This window comes from Heterodontus francisci, chromosome 19 (assembly GCF_036365525.1).
Source record: "Heterodontus francisci isolate sHetFra1 chromosome 19, sHetFra1.hap1, whole genome shotgun sequence".
NCBI lineage: Eukaryota > Metazoa > Chordata > Chondrichthyes > Heterodontiformes > Heterodontidae > Heterodontus > Heterodontus francisci.
Genome location: NC_090389.1, coordinates 8,004,858 through 8,019,786, shown reverse-complemented (window position 1 = coordinate 8,019,786; position 14,929 = coordinate 8,004,858). Strand labels below are relative to the sequence as shown.

The 14,929-nt window shown below is 43.3% G+C and overlaps 1 protein-coding gene across 8 annotated transcripts in view; it reads left to right on the top strand.

The window, feature by feature from the left end:
• Window positions 1-14,929, top strand: part of cacna2d2a (calcium channel, voltage-dependent, alpha 2/delta subunit 2a) — a 1,382,174-nt gene that overhangs the window by 1,119,648 nt on the left and 247,597 nt on the right. For 6 of the 8 annotated variants that reach the window (XM_068051351.1, XM_068051348.1, XM_068051354.1 and 3 more), the window contains 7 exons: window positions 5,117-5,188; window positions 6,524-6,595; window positions 10,153-10,214; window positions 11,377-11,453; window positions 12,183-12,200; window positions 13,017-13,077; window positions 13,586-13,683. In XM_068051351.1, coding sequence (XP_067907452.1) covers window positions 5,117-5,188; window positions 6,524-6,595; window positions 10,153-10,214; window positions 11,377-11,453; window positions 12,183-12,200; window positions 13,017-13,077; window positions 13,586-13,683 — 460 coding nt within the window. The remainder of the gene's footprint in view (window positions 1-5,116; window positions 5,189-6,523; window positions 6,596-10,152; window positions 10,215-11,376; window positions 11,454-12,182; window positions 12,201-13,016; window positions 13,078-13,585; window positions 13,684-14,929) is intronic. The other 2 variants (XM_068051349.1, XM_068051350.1) reach the window with 2 other exon arrangements.

Below are 14,929 nucleotides of genomic sequence, written 5' to 3'. Positions count from 1 at the left end.
ATATGTCTAGACTGACAATGATCCTGTACTTAAGTGTTTCATCTTCCTTAACTTGACTCTCAGAACTGGAATGTGAACGTGTACTTGACCCTACAGGAGTGTTAGTTATGATGCTGTTGGATAACTCTCTCGCCTGACATCTATTCCTTCTCAACGTTGCTCCATCCGGTGTGGTTCCCTTGTATGACTGTGGCTCATTACAGATCTTTGACACTTCTGCTGAGAGCCATGTCTTCTCTTGCGGCTGGATCACTCTGAACTTCTGTCCCACCTGCAGAGGAGGTCACTCCATGCCTGCATGTTTGTCATGTGTGATTTTCATTTTCTCTTGTCTTACCAATAATTTATCTTGAACTGACGACGATCTGATCAGATGATGACTCAGAAGAGTTGTTCTGACTTGCCTTCTGAACATGATCCCTGCTGGGGATGGTAATCCTATGTCTAGTGTTGTTGCTCATAGGTGCAAGATTGCTATTTGAATGTCTTGATTATTCTCCTTACATTTCAAGATTAGTGACTTTACCATTCACACCATTCTTTCTGCCAGATTGTTTGACCTTGGTAAGTATGGAGATGATGTTAGGTGATTTACAGCCCACTTTGCGCACATGTCTTGAAATGGCTTACCTGTAGACTGTTACTGGACACTATCTCCTCCAGGGAACCAAAAAAGACTGAAAATTGCACTCATCATGTTTGCAACCGATGCACTTGATGTATCACTCAGTTGGCGAATGATGGGAAATTTGGAAAACTGGTCGGTTCACCTCTGACAGTGAATAAGTCAGTCTCGACAACAAAGCATTTGCCAAATAGGTACGGATGGAATCTGGAGATACTGGACACTAATGCCAATGTATCTCGTTCTATATTTGAATAGTTCGTCTGAACAGGTGACAAACTTTTAGAATCGAATGCAATTGATCTACCTTCCTGTAACAGACATGCTCCGAGATCCATTTGTGAAGCATCTAATTCAAGTGTCGTTTCTTTCCGTGGGTCGTAGTATTGCAGACATGCTTCAGCAGAAAGTGACTGCTTTAATGAATCGAATGCGTGCTGATGAGCTTCATGCCACAGGAATGGTGTATCTTTCTTTAGACGTTCACACAGTGATGATGTTTTCTCAGAGAAATGTGAGATATATGGTGCGAAGAAGTTAAACAGATCCAAACACCTCTGTAAATTTACTTTATCTTGAGGAGTAGGCATTGGTTGTCCATCCTTATCTTTTCTGGGATCCGGTCGTATTCCAGTGTCAGAATAGATAGAACCGAAAAAATTAACAGGGTAGCTGATTTTTTGCTATTAAACATGAGACCTTCTGCTTTATATGGATACGGCAGTTCCGTCATGGAGCTATGGAGGGAACTATGTTGTCTTTCAGGTGAAGAACGGTGTCTACTATAAAACTGCCCACTGTGTCAAATCTATCTGGGTATTTCTGTTGCAGATCTTGAATAGATTCAATAGGGTCACACTTGCCTTGATTATCTAGCATTGGTGCTTTACTGATCTGATGAATCGTCACGATCCAGGGTTCACTGCATGCTGGCAGTCCGGCTACCGCTGGACCATTGGTGTCAACAACATAGAAGACTTGTGGTGACCACACAGAACTTCCACGTTTGCACTTTAGCATCAATGTTCCCATGCCGTAGATTGTAGTTATGTATGGTGAGCCTAGCTCTTGTTGGCTGTAACATGGACTCCTACTTCGCTAAGTACATGCCTTTGAATAACCACAGTGGTAAAATGTTGGCGCTTGCCTCAGTATCTATCTTCAGTCACAGCTCGTTCTTGCCACTTTTGTTAGGACATGAACTGTGGTGAAAGCTTCCAGTTGTGCGATTACATCCATATGCTATGTGACTATCACTGTATAGAAAGCTTATTCACTTTCTAACTTGAGTTTGCCTCTTTCAGCACTTTCTTTGCTGTCCAGGTCTCTGCCTGCCTCGTGGACGTGCCTGTGCTTGAAATGGCACCTGGTGAACTCTTTTTTATTCTTGCCACTAGGCAGCATATTTTTGTTGAGCTTCCTGGGGCTTCTTTGCTGCCAGATTTTCTACACTGTCTCCTCCAGTGTCCTTTTAGATTACACACCTTGCAGGTATCTCTGATTGCAGGACAGTTATGTGGCTAATATATTAGACGGCACTTGCCGCATGCCTTGCCCTGTTGCAGTGCCTTGAGTACTTCATCTCTGGTTGTTGCTGCTCCAAGCACTTGTATATATTGCCTGCTTGCAACTATGGCCTTGTTTTTATTGCCATTTTCAAGTAGATTTTTGATGTCATATCTTTTTTTCTTATCAAGAAGATCCCTTTGGAAAGCCTCTATTGGAGTTGCGATTAGCAGCTTCATTATTCTTTTGGAGAGTTCTCTGTCAGAGAAATCACAATCTTTGCCTTTGTCACGTCATCTGCTGACCAACTGTCCAGTAGTTTCTTTGGCACTTGTCTGTAGGCCATCAGTTTGAGCCAATGAATTTTGAAGTCGATCTTGACTCTTAATTGATTTTCTAGCATTGTCCAGAGGTTAGATGGGTCTTTCGGGTCTGCTTCTGACAGTCCAGAAGTGTTGATGCAATGGAGACTTTAATTGCTAATCTCTATCTTTATTTTTATTGCTTGCTTGTCGAATTTTGTGACTGCAAGATCTAAACATAACTCCATACGCTGTTGAAATAGTTGGAATTCATGAAGGATGTCTGGAACCTTATAATTCATAGCTGGATATTTTGTTGCCATGGTGTCAAAAGTTCTTGTTCACAAGAATTCTTTTGCCAGCGTTTAAACTATTTTTCATTTAATGACTTTTTCCTTCAAGGAAAAAAACAATGCAGGTCTACTGCGACTTCAGCACTGGACCATCTGCTACACCCTGAACTCTGTGGCTGCAGAGCGGGCTTTCAGTGTCTGCACAGGGAGCCTCCACCCATGGAGCTCTTTTTGATGCTTAATGGTGGTGCAGTCGCGCAGCCCCGATTTGGATCGACATTTTTTTTAAGCCCGATTCCGCTGGAACGTTGACTTTCTGCTAGACTGCCGTTCTGATAAAATTGCTGTTTAAATTACTCACTCTCCTCACAGTACCAATTCTCAAGGGTGCTTTTCAAATCCAGTCCTAAATCTTGCTGCTGTTGCTTCTTCCAGCTGTTTTCAGTGTTGTCCCAAGCTTTTATGGCTTCTCCCATTGTCCACAATGTCGCACTTATGCTCGCTGTCACTGTGTCGAACACCGCTGCTAACATGTTGTCAACCTTTGCAATTTTTAAAATTTTCTCATGGGGATGTAAGGCATCACTGGCCAGGCCAGCATTTATTGCCCATCCCTAATTTCCCTTGAGAAGGTGGTGGTGAGCCGCCTTCTTGAACCGCTGCAGTCCATGTGGGGTAGTTACACCCACAGTGTTGTTAGGAAGGGAGTTCCAGGATTTTGACCCAGCGACAGTGAAGGAATGGTGATATAGTTCCAAGTCAGGATGGTGTGTGGCTTGGAGGGGAACATGCAGGTGGTGGTGTTCCCATGCATCTGCTGCCATTGTCCTTCTCGGTGGTAGAGGTCATGGGTTTGGAAGGTGCTGTCTAAGGAGCCCTGGTGATTTGTTGCAGTGCATCTTGTAGCTGGTACACACTGCTGCCACTGTGCGTCGGTGATGGAGGGAGTGAATGTTGAAGGTGGTTGATGGGGTGCCAATCAAGCAGGCTGTTTTGACCTGGATGGTGTCGAGCCTCTTAACTGTTGTTGGAGCTGCACCCATCCAGGCAAGTGAGGAGTATTCTATCACACTTCTGACTTGTGCTGACTGTGCCTTGTAGATGGTGGACAGATATTGGGGAGTCGGGAAGTGAGTTACTCACCACAAAATTCCCAGCCTCTGACCTGCTCTTGTAGCCACAGTATTTATGTGACTGATCCAATTCAGTTTCTGGTTAATGGTAACCCTCCAGGATATTGATAGTGGAGGATTCAGCAATGATAATGTCTTTGAACATCAAGGGGAGATGGTTAGATTCTTTCTTGGAGATGGTCATTGCCTGGCACTTGTGTGGTGCGAATGTTACTTGCCACTTATCAGCCCAAGCCTGGATATTGTCCAGGTCTTGCTGCATCTGGACACGGGCTGCTTCATTATCTGAGGAGTCATGAATGGTGCTAAACATTGTGCAATTATCAGCGAACATCCCCACTTCCAACCTTATGATGGATGGAAGGTCATTTATGAAGCAGCTGAAGATGGTTGGGACTCGGTTACTACCCTGAGGAACTCCTGCAGTGATGTCCTGGGACTGAAATGATTGCCCTCCAACAATCACAACCATCTTCCTTTGTGCTCGGTATGACTCCAACTAGCGGAGAGTCTCCCTACTGATTCCCATTGACTCCAGTTTTGCTAGGGCTCCTTGATGCCATCCTCGGTCAAATGCTGCCTTGATGTCAAGGGCAGTCACTCTCACCTCACCTATGGTGTTCAGCTCTTTTGTCCATGTTTGGACAAAGGCTGTCACCATATTGTATTATTGGCTCTTAACCCAAAAGTACCAAACACTATAACAATGATTGGTAAGCTAAACGAACATTTCCTACTTGGATAATGTGTAGTTGTTAATAACCAAAAAATGTCATTCTGGACTCCACCCAGAGTTTCTGTCTTATTAATCTATCATGGATTTAAATTCCATCCACTGTTACTAACATGCTCCACAACTGGGGTTAGTACCCTAAGTGAGTAATCTATTTCACAATTGGAGTGATAGCTATGGGGTAAGTATCCATCATCAATAATCTTTTCCACAGGTGAGTTTCTACAGTGATTATTGAAGGCATAGATGGCAGTGTAAAAGCGATGGTGCTCTCCATGTGATTGGTGCTTCTTACTGGCTCTTGGCACCGTTACAGCCAACACCCAAGACAGAAAAGAATGTTCTAGTCCAAGAGCTACCATTCACACATTGATGAAGATACACATATAAACCTTAGAATAAACCACAGTAGCAGTCCCTAAGCATTCAAAGAAAGATGGTAGAGATCTGTTCACTTTTAAATCACTCTGATGGTGACTATCAATGTGGTGTCCTGTGTTCCCTTTTCTGCTTCTTGATTATAGATTATAAATTTTCGGGAGCCAGTGACTCTGGATTTCCTGGATGCTGAATTGGAGGATGTAAACAAGGAACGGGTAAGGAGTGGCCTCTTCTGGTCTTCAGTGGAAATTAAAAATAGATAATATATCTGAGACTTTCATTCAGTCTTCACATACCATCATCCCAAGAAGAGAGTCAGCAGGGCACTATTCATTTAAGGCATCAGGAGTCCTTTTTTCCTCTATTGTATCATAGCAATGTTGACCCTCAAAAGAACACCTGCATTGGAGAGAGCTCCAAGTTTGCTGACTCTCCTTCCTCCTCTGACGTGAGGACGTGTGACTTTTTTCTGATAGGCCCTTACCTTGAACAAAGTCCAGCCTGCAGGTTCATTGACCAGGACTGATGTTGGCTCTGAGCACCCATATCAACTGGGAATTGGAGACTGTATTGTGGAGGTTTAATATCACAAGTGCCAATGATGGGGCAAAGAAAGTCATAGAAATTACAGCACAGAAACAGGCCCAACTGGTCCATACAATATTTATGCTCCTCAGGAGCCTCACCCACCCCTCTTCATCTAGCCCTATCAGCATATCCTGCTGTTTTTTTCTCCCTCATGCATTTATCTAGCTTCCCCTTAATGCATGTATTCTATTCACTCTATTACTCCATGTAAGTTCCACATTCTTAACACTCTCTGGGTAAAGAAGTTTCTCCTGAATTCCCTACTGGATTTATTCGTGACTATCATATATATGGCCCCTAGTTTTGATCTCTCCCATAAGTGGGAAAATCTTCCCTACATCTAGCCTATCAAGCCACTTCATAATTTTAAAGAACTTAATTAGTTAAGCTTTCAGCCATCTTTTATTTAGAGAAAAAGGCTCCAGCCTGTTAGATCTTTCCTGATACTTGTACAGGCTCAGTTCTGATCCCATCCTTGTAAATCTTTATTGCACTTTTTCTAGTGCCTCTACATCTTTTTTGTAATATCAGAGAAGCACAAGACTGGTACCTGACAGGTTTCCCTCCCTCCGGTACTGATGCATATCAACCATTTGTCAGTTATTCTCATCCTTTTTTGTTCAAGTCATTCTCAAATGCGCTACTCCAAATACAAGTTAGATGAATATTTCTTATTTCCTATTTTAGCCCAGATTCCACTTGTTTCCATCAGATTGATATCGGGCAAAGAAGCCTTGTGTGAATCACAGATAAAGGTTGGCACTGACGGGAAGCCGTCTCTCCAAATTCAGGTTCACCACTAATTCAGAATTAATCCATCTCACGTGTGTGACATTTGAATGCTGAGAGCAGCCATCTCCTGCACCAATTGCACACTCCCATTCCATCACATTGAAAGGAAGGATTACAATTTCATGGTGCTGTTATTTTCTTTTTGTTTTTCTTCACCTCTGGTTTTGCAGATCCGGAGAATCATGATTGATGGTAAGAGTGGTAATAGTACCATCCGATCTCTAGTCAAATCCCTGGATGAGGTAAGTAGATCATCATTTGTGTGGAATTGTCTGTAGAACCTTTTAATGGTGAAGAAAACTTCCCATCTGATCAAACTCCGACCATATCCCAATGTTTATGAAATCCCTTTTATCTGTTTGTAGGAATGAATATCAAACCCAATGCAAAGGTATTGACACAGATACTATTTGTTGTGGCCCTCTTTCCAGTTACTGTGGCTTAAATGTGCACAGACCATGGGCTGGACTTTCAAAGGCCCGTGGGGTCGGGACCCACTTGGAGCTCAATTTGAAGATCGCGGTCCGGGAGGTTGTCTCCGGAACCCGACACCTCCAGGATAGTCCAAAATTTTCAATGTGAGGGCAGCAGTCGCGGAGGTAACGGAAGCTGCTCACCTCCAATTAAGGGCCCATTAAGCTCATGAAGGAACTCATTTAAGGGGCCAGAGGGTCCGCATTGTAATTTTCAATTGCAATTTCGGTGAGCCCGACCAGTGTGGTGTACAATAGTGCATAGCTGTCAGCTCACAGTGGGAAAGGGCAAGCTTTATTGCTGCACGATTAAATATTTTGGGCCCATGACATGAGGATCTTGCGCCAGGCAAAGCGCAGGACTTTTTTTAAAATTCTGGAAGCGCTGCCTCACCTTTTTATTCGGCTGCCTCTCCATGGAGCTGCCAGCCCTCATTGGCATGGCAGCTGCAGGCCCCATCATGGCTGCCACCTGCCTTTGCCACTCATGCTCTACAGGCAGATCCCACCTCCTGCAGATGCACGGTGCCACTAATTGAGCACTGAGTTTGCTTTCTGCCCAGTTAGGGCATTAACATGCGAAGATCATGTTGCATTAGCAGTGGAGCTCAGGCACGGTGTCATGACCCAGAAATCATCCAGGCATCCGGTTCCTGACCCCGTTTTGAAAATTCAGTCCCATGTATCAAACATTACACCTTTCTCAAGTATCAGCTTAGCTTAGTAACTGCCCTGCCTCTGTTGAGGTGTTAACCTTCAGATGAAACTGAGTAACCTTTCTGCTTGTTCTGGTCATGCATGAAAAAATTAGAGATTCATGACAGTATTACTCCCAGTATGAAAACAGAAAATGCTGGAACTACTGAGCAGGTCAAGCAGCATCTTTGGGGAGAGAAAATGAATTAATGTTTCAAGTCGATGACCTGTCAACAGAACTGGACAAAGTTAGAGATGTAACGGGTTTTAAGCAAATACAGCGATAAGGAAAGGGGGGATGAGGGAAAGAGCCAAAGGGGAGGTCTGTGAATGGGTGGAAGGCAGGAGCGACTAAATAGAAAAAGAGATGTTGGTGCAAGGCAAAAGGAGATGGTAATGTGACAAGTAAAGAAACAAAAGATGGGTCAAGAGGAGGTGTAAATGGGAAAAGCAGAATTATCACCAACAGCTGTTATCCGAAAAAATGGGGCAGAGGTTATAATCTGAAATTGTTGAACTCGGTGTTGAGTTCAGAAGGCTGTAAAGTACCTGATCAAAAGACGGAGTGCTGTATCTTGAGCTTACATTGAGCTTCATTGAAACAGTGTAAGAGGCCGAGGACAGAGAGATCAGAATGGAAGCATGCTGGAGAATTAAAATGACAGCTGACTGGAATCTCTTGTGGACTGAACTGCAAAGCAGTCATCCAACTTGCATTTGGTCTGCCCAGTATACAGGATACTGCATTGTAGCAGTGAATGCAATATACTAAAGTTGAAAGAAGTACAAGTAAATCGCTTTTTCACCTGGAAGGAGTGTTTGGGACCTCAACGGTGAAAAGGGAGGAGGTAAAAGGGCAGGAGATGCATCTCCTGTGCTTGCGTGGGAAGATGCCATGGGAAGTGGAGGGATGTTGAGGGTGATTGAGGAGTGGACCAGGGTTTTACAGAGGGAGTTATCCTATTGGAATGCTGGAAGAGGAAGATGTGTTTGGCAGTGGCAGCGTGGTAGCAGTGGTGGAAATGGAAGAGGATAATCCATTGAGTACGAAGGCTGGTGGGTTGGAAGGTGAGGACAAGGAAATCCCTGTCATGGTTCTGGGAGGGAGAGGACGGGATGAGAGCAGAAGTGCGTGAAATGGAACGAACATGGCTGAGGGCCCTTACAACCATGGTGGAGGGGAATCCTTGTTGAGGCAAAAGGAAGATGTATTGGAAGCACTGCTATGGAAGATAGCATCATCAGAACAGATGCAATGGAGATAAAGGAACTGAGTGAATGAAATAGAGTCTTTACAGGAAGCAGAGTGGGAGGAAGAGTGGTCAAGGTAACTTACAGTAGAAATTGGTATGTAGCCTATCCCCAGAAATGAGACAGAGAAGTCAAAGAAAGGAAGGGAAGAGTTCGAAATAGACCAAGAGAAGGTGAGGGAAGGGTGAACATTGGAAGCAAAGTTGATGAAATTTTCCAATTTGGGGTGAGAGCAGGAAACGCCACCGATACAGTCATCAATGTACCAGAAAAAGAGGTGAGGGAGGGGTCCTGATTGGGATTGAAACAAAAAATGTTCAACATTTCACATGAAAAGCCAGGCATAGCTAGGACCCATAAGGGTTCCCATTGCAACACCTTTTATTTAGAGGAAGTGAGTGAGTTGAAGCAGAAGTTGTTCATTATAAGAACAGGTACAGCCAGGCGGAGAAGGGTGGTGGTGGATGGGGACTGGTTGGGCCTCCATTCAAGGAATGTAGAGAGCTTTCAGACCATCTTGGTGGAGGTGTCGATGGATTGGACGTCAATTGGTGATAAAGAGGCAGTTTGGGCTAGGCAACTGGAATTTCTCCAATTATCCTGGCCTACATTCAGTCTGTACAACCAAGAACAGTTCAGCTGGCCATTGCTGTTTGTTGAGTTCTTGCTCTGTTGAAACAACCGCTCGATTTTCTACATCGCTCTGTCGAAAAAGTATGTGAACGATTGAGCATTAATGAGAGATGTGACAAAGTGCTATATAAGTCAAAGCTTTCTTTGCCACCCAACATGTTGTCTTCATCTATTGAACCATCGGGGACCTGTCCCCATCCCTGAAAAGCACAGCTTGAAAATAATATCTCTAAACAAGGTGATGGACCTCAGTATGATCAATACTCTGATTTTTTTTTTGCCAAACCTCTGCCTCAAAGAGTATATCTTTATTCATGCGGAAAGAGGGAGCTGGGTTAACCGGATACTCCCCCAGTCATAGATGCCATGGGCTTAAGGCACGTTTTCCATTCATAGGGTTCTTCAGCACTGGCTTCTTCAGGGGACATGGAGCTGTATCTCCCATGTACAGGGAACTGGAGCCATTGGGACTTGTTGGTTAACCTTCTATTACAATGCATTCACTTGTCAAAAGAACTGAAAATGGCAAGAGGTGGGAGTGGTGTTGTCTTACGGTGAGGGAAGGATCAGTCAGACTGGAAATTGACAAAAGATATCTTAAAGAGGCAGCCATTTCATGTGAAATCCAACGTGTTGCCAGGTTAAAACCTACCATTTCAGTACAGGTGCCTATCACACTCTGGTAACAGTTGGGTCAGGTGAGCTGCAAAGTTTGAATGATTGTCTCACTGTGTTCCTTTTTTCAGAGATATATTGATGAAGTAGCTAGGACATACACATGGACCCCAGTACAAAGTGCTGATTACAGGTAACATATCTGTTGCAATCCATCAGCCTGGGATTGCACATTCCCAGCAGTACTACAGCCACAGTTTACTTGTGGCCTTTCCCCTTTGCCCAGGGAATGTAGCACTTGGAATATTGTTTGCTAGGTTTTCATATATAACAATAATAAATATTTGCAGAAATGTCCAGTTCACAGAGGTATGTGGTATTTCTGAATGTGGCACTTGTCCTTTGTTCTGTACATTTCATTGTCACTGTAATATGCAAAGGTGATGTATCGGATACAGTGCTAGATTTCAGAACTTTTGTGATCATGTTATAACAGAGATAGTCTCAGAACTAAGAGTTGTATAATGAGGATAAGTGGGACAATGAGTGTTGTGACGGAGTAATATACGGTAAGAACAGTAATAATCTGAAGATGAGATATGCTACACTGCAAGTTTAAATAGGCTATAGTGCGGGAGGGTACAAGACAGAAAAATTACAGTGAAGGTAATCAGCAGTTTACTTAACTACTGTTTCCTCCATCAATACAATCACTCCGTGTAGTACACTACACTGTCCATCAATCCAATCACTCCATGGGTAACCTGGGCCCCACACTGTCCAATATTTAGATTACTCCATGGGTAAACTGAGCCCTAAACAGTTCACCATTGAGATTACTCCATGTATTACTCAGGCGCTGGATTCTCCACCATTGACATCACTCCATGGGTTATTTTGTTCCTGCAATCTGCAGAATATTCTAGACCCTTCTGCCAAAATATTACTTTAACTTAAAGAACCTTGAACTGCGAGACACAATTAACTTTGAACCACGATGTTGACACAATTCTTTGCTGCTCAGTAAGTCCTTTGTTTAATGGAATTATCCACATGGGAAAGTTTTGAAAGGATCTGGAGCCCCGAAAGCCAGAACTCAGTGATTTGTGCACAGAGTTGATTGCATTAATTTCACACACACATCCACCCACCCACTGTCCCATTCAAAGTAATTTGCAGGTTGACTGGTGTGTCACTCACAAATACTGGTATTGCCGGTTACGAACTTGTTATTTCAGAATGCTATGGAAATTGCAAAATTCTCTCCACTTGTTGTTCCCAGATCTCCAGTGAAAGTAGCAGTAATTGCTCCGGTTAATTTCAGATGTGATATTGCTTCTTCATTCCCTTTGCAGCCTGGCCCTGGTGTTGCCACCATACAGCAAATATTATATCCAAGCCAAGTTGGATGACCAAATCCTTCAAGCTCAGTGTAAGTACCTGTTGTCCAGTCTATTTATTCTCTGGTCTGACCTTGAATCTGCAGACAACCCCAGCTGTCACTGGGCTTTGGAAAACATTACTGCACTGATAGAAAGCAAGCTTCCCTGATCAGAATCAGAGTTTAACCAATTACACAGTAGCCTTTCGGAGAAACTCTATATTTTGCTAAACAAAAAAAAAAGTCAAAATAAAATTAAGATATGAACCAGCTGGCTAAGAGGCAAAAGTCGAGCTTTCCTTTTCTTGCTTTCTTCTAGAATATACAATGATTCTGAAGCAGCAAACCACGCAGAGACTGTGAAAATGTGCATGCTTTTCACTATGTTCTACTTGGGTTTCAGTTTCTTTCTTGTTTTTTGTTTCATTCTGTTGTTTTTGTTTTTTGTTTTGTTTTATTTTATTTTGTTTTGTTTTGTTATTTTATTTTCTCCGGATTGTTTGGACTTGCCTTGTTCTGTTTGCTGAAGCTTTAGAATCATTTGCCCTTGGTTATCGCATGCTAGCCTTGTGTGCAGAGCACCTAGAGCTATCAGTCTAGATGTTTGCAACTGTTTGTTTGCTCTTTTGAGATATTTTTATTTTGTCAGTTGCAAGATTCTCAGTATATTTATACACAATATTTTTATTCAAATAGTAATTGAATAAAATATTGTTTGTGACCCCCTTCCTACCCAACCCCTTTTTTTCTGCTTTCTCTCTCTATGATGGATTCACACAGTCCAAAACAACAACAAGGGCAAGTATCTGAATATTGGTCCCCTCCCTCCACCCTCTTTGTTCAGTGCCTACCCACCACTGTACCCAGCCTGCTTGCCCATTTACCTGCCCGTCTGATCCCTTCTCAAATTCCCTATCCAACCCTCTTGATGCAATGTCTTGTTATGTCCACAATGGCTTAGAAATTTCCTTTGCATTGCTCTGAATATCTTCCCTCTAGATATCTGCTTCCTATTGTATCCAACTTTAATGTCCTGCTTTCTCTCCCTTTCTCTCTTTCTTTTTTCTTTCTTTCTTGCACTTCCTCACTAACTAACCCACCCCTCCTCAATGATACTGAAGAGATATCAGTGCTGTTTGGACCCCACCACATCCACTTCCTCCCCATTAGCCTGTAACTAGACCCTGTTCCACCCTTTCAAAACAGAGTTTGATTGTCTCCATGTAGTATAAAGAGTTTGGCCATGTTGGTGCCTTATGAGTGACATTCAGTAGCTGACTACAATCGGTGCAGTGGAAGATGCTGAAAAAATGCAATTGGTAATCAATTAAATCTCATCTTAAAAAAAATCTGAATGACTTCATTTTTATTGGCTAATATTTTGGATTTTCCATGTTCCAGAATGTAAAAATTGTCTGTTTTCTGGGCAACATAGTGGCTACAACTACTCTCCTGAGATGTGCTTCGACCCTGCAGATCAATCTTCTCATTTTTAAGAGTTGCGTAGTTTCTTCTCCACTCCTATGCTAATGATAATGTGTCTAAGACGCTGCAGGTGCAAGCTACACCTCCCCCTCACCAGTAGTTCCCAGATAATGTTCCTTTTTATTGCAGATTTTGAATCCTTGTTACCCAGCTCCTTTGAGACCGTGGGACATGTATTCATTGCTCCCAGGTAGCTGTGTGTGTGTGTGCGCGCTTGCCCATTTGCTTCATGCTGTACGCTCATTGTGCCATGCATCACCCTGCTGCCCAAATCTGACCATGCCATGAGTCAGTCAATACTCCTCCTCACCACCTCCACCACCCCACTGCCCCCCCTTCTCCCACCCTGAGCTGTGGCCTGTGTTTGCACCCGCTATGTCTGCCTATGGGATGGATATCTATCTTTCTGCTCTGGCCTAATCTGTCCCCCATTATTAAATCACTGGTAAATGCACGGGCTTCCAGGCTGTGTTGGCCCATTCCTGAAGGCTCCTACCCCTGCATGGCAATCATATGTGGCAGTATAACTCCTGGCCGTCTGTGTGTTAAAGAATAGGGAACTTCCTGCAGCATGATTCTCCTTCATGTTACTGTCCCATCCTTGTACGGGAGTGAGGGTGAGGGCTTGTCACTGTCTCTTTCACGCCAGTGTCCACTTTACCCTCATGGAATGTGTTTACACTTGGATTTCCTCCTAGGGAATACTGCAAGGATCTTGTCAAGTCAGACAACAACACAGAGTTGTTATTCAATTTTATCAATCTGATGGATAAGAACACTCCTGACTACAAGAACTGTGAGTACAGCAACAGTCTCCAGGGGTAGGACCCTCTCAAGCAGCCTGCAGCTCATGGACGGTTCATTTTCTGATTTGGTTATTACATTGTTTAGACTTTGTATAAAACGCAGAGTTGGTACTGACCCAAGTGGTCTACTTTGTGGTGCATTGAGTTTTACTGGAATTTAAAGAAAGCATATGATGAAAATGTTGTACCTTCTCATGAAGTGAATTCTCTTGTGGAGATACAAGTCTAAATCTTGAAGGTAAAATGTTTCGCAGCACTGCTACTAAATGTGTGGATGGGATGTGCTCTGATTTTTGCAGTTCCTCTAAAATCCTCAATAATCAGCCTACTCAGTGTGAAATTTAGGAGATCACTTTAAGTGATGTGTTCTTTTATTTCTTGTGCTAGCATGTTTTAAATGTCATCCTTGCATCTGTGCCCAGAATCTACTGAAGTTAGGACATTTGCTTCATAAAACCATAGCAGGCCATGTAGCAAGTAGGAAGTGCCTTTGGGGTTCACACCCTGTTCACCCAGCAGAAAGACTAAGCGGTGTGAACTTAGTCATAGGGTAGCCCTCGCACTTAAGGATAAAGGCACTAATAAAGAAGGGAGCATAAATTTATGGAAGACTATTGTTGACTATATAGGCCAATATGTGCTAGACATTGTCTTCTACAAACCTCTAATAACCATGTCCCTGTGGGGGATGGTTCTTCTCTGACGTTGCTGATCCTGACATCTCTGGTGCTTTGCCACCACATTGGCATAGCGTTGTAGCACAAAGCATTTCCCTCCTTTTCTCACTTCATAATCAATCTGTCAGTGTCTTGTTTTTTTTTTAAAGAGTAAATGACTATGTTGCACTGATCTGGCTGGCTTACACTGGTAGCCAATCCACTCCCCAGACAGCTATCCTGCCGTGCATAGTAAACAAGGTAGGTCTGCCTCCCATGGACATGCGATTGAACTCAAGAACTTCTGATCATGGCTCAGAATGGATTTCACAAACTACAGCTGTCAATTCTCAATGTGTTTTGCATTCCATACAAAAAAAGTTCTTTAACTCCATCTTTGTTAGATTGCATGCAGTCTTTGTGTTCAGGCTGCCTCCTGCATACTTGTATTTCCATTCCATACCACAGCCATTCAGCCTCTGGCATTAAAGGCCTGTTCGGGTTTGCAAAAAAAACCCGATCCGAGCCTGACAGAACTCCATCCAAGCCCGAGCCCAACCCGGCCCGAGCCCTTCCATTT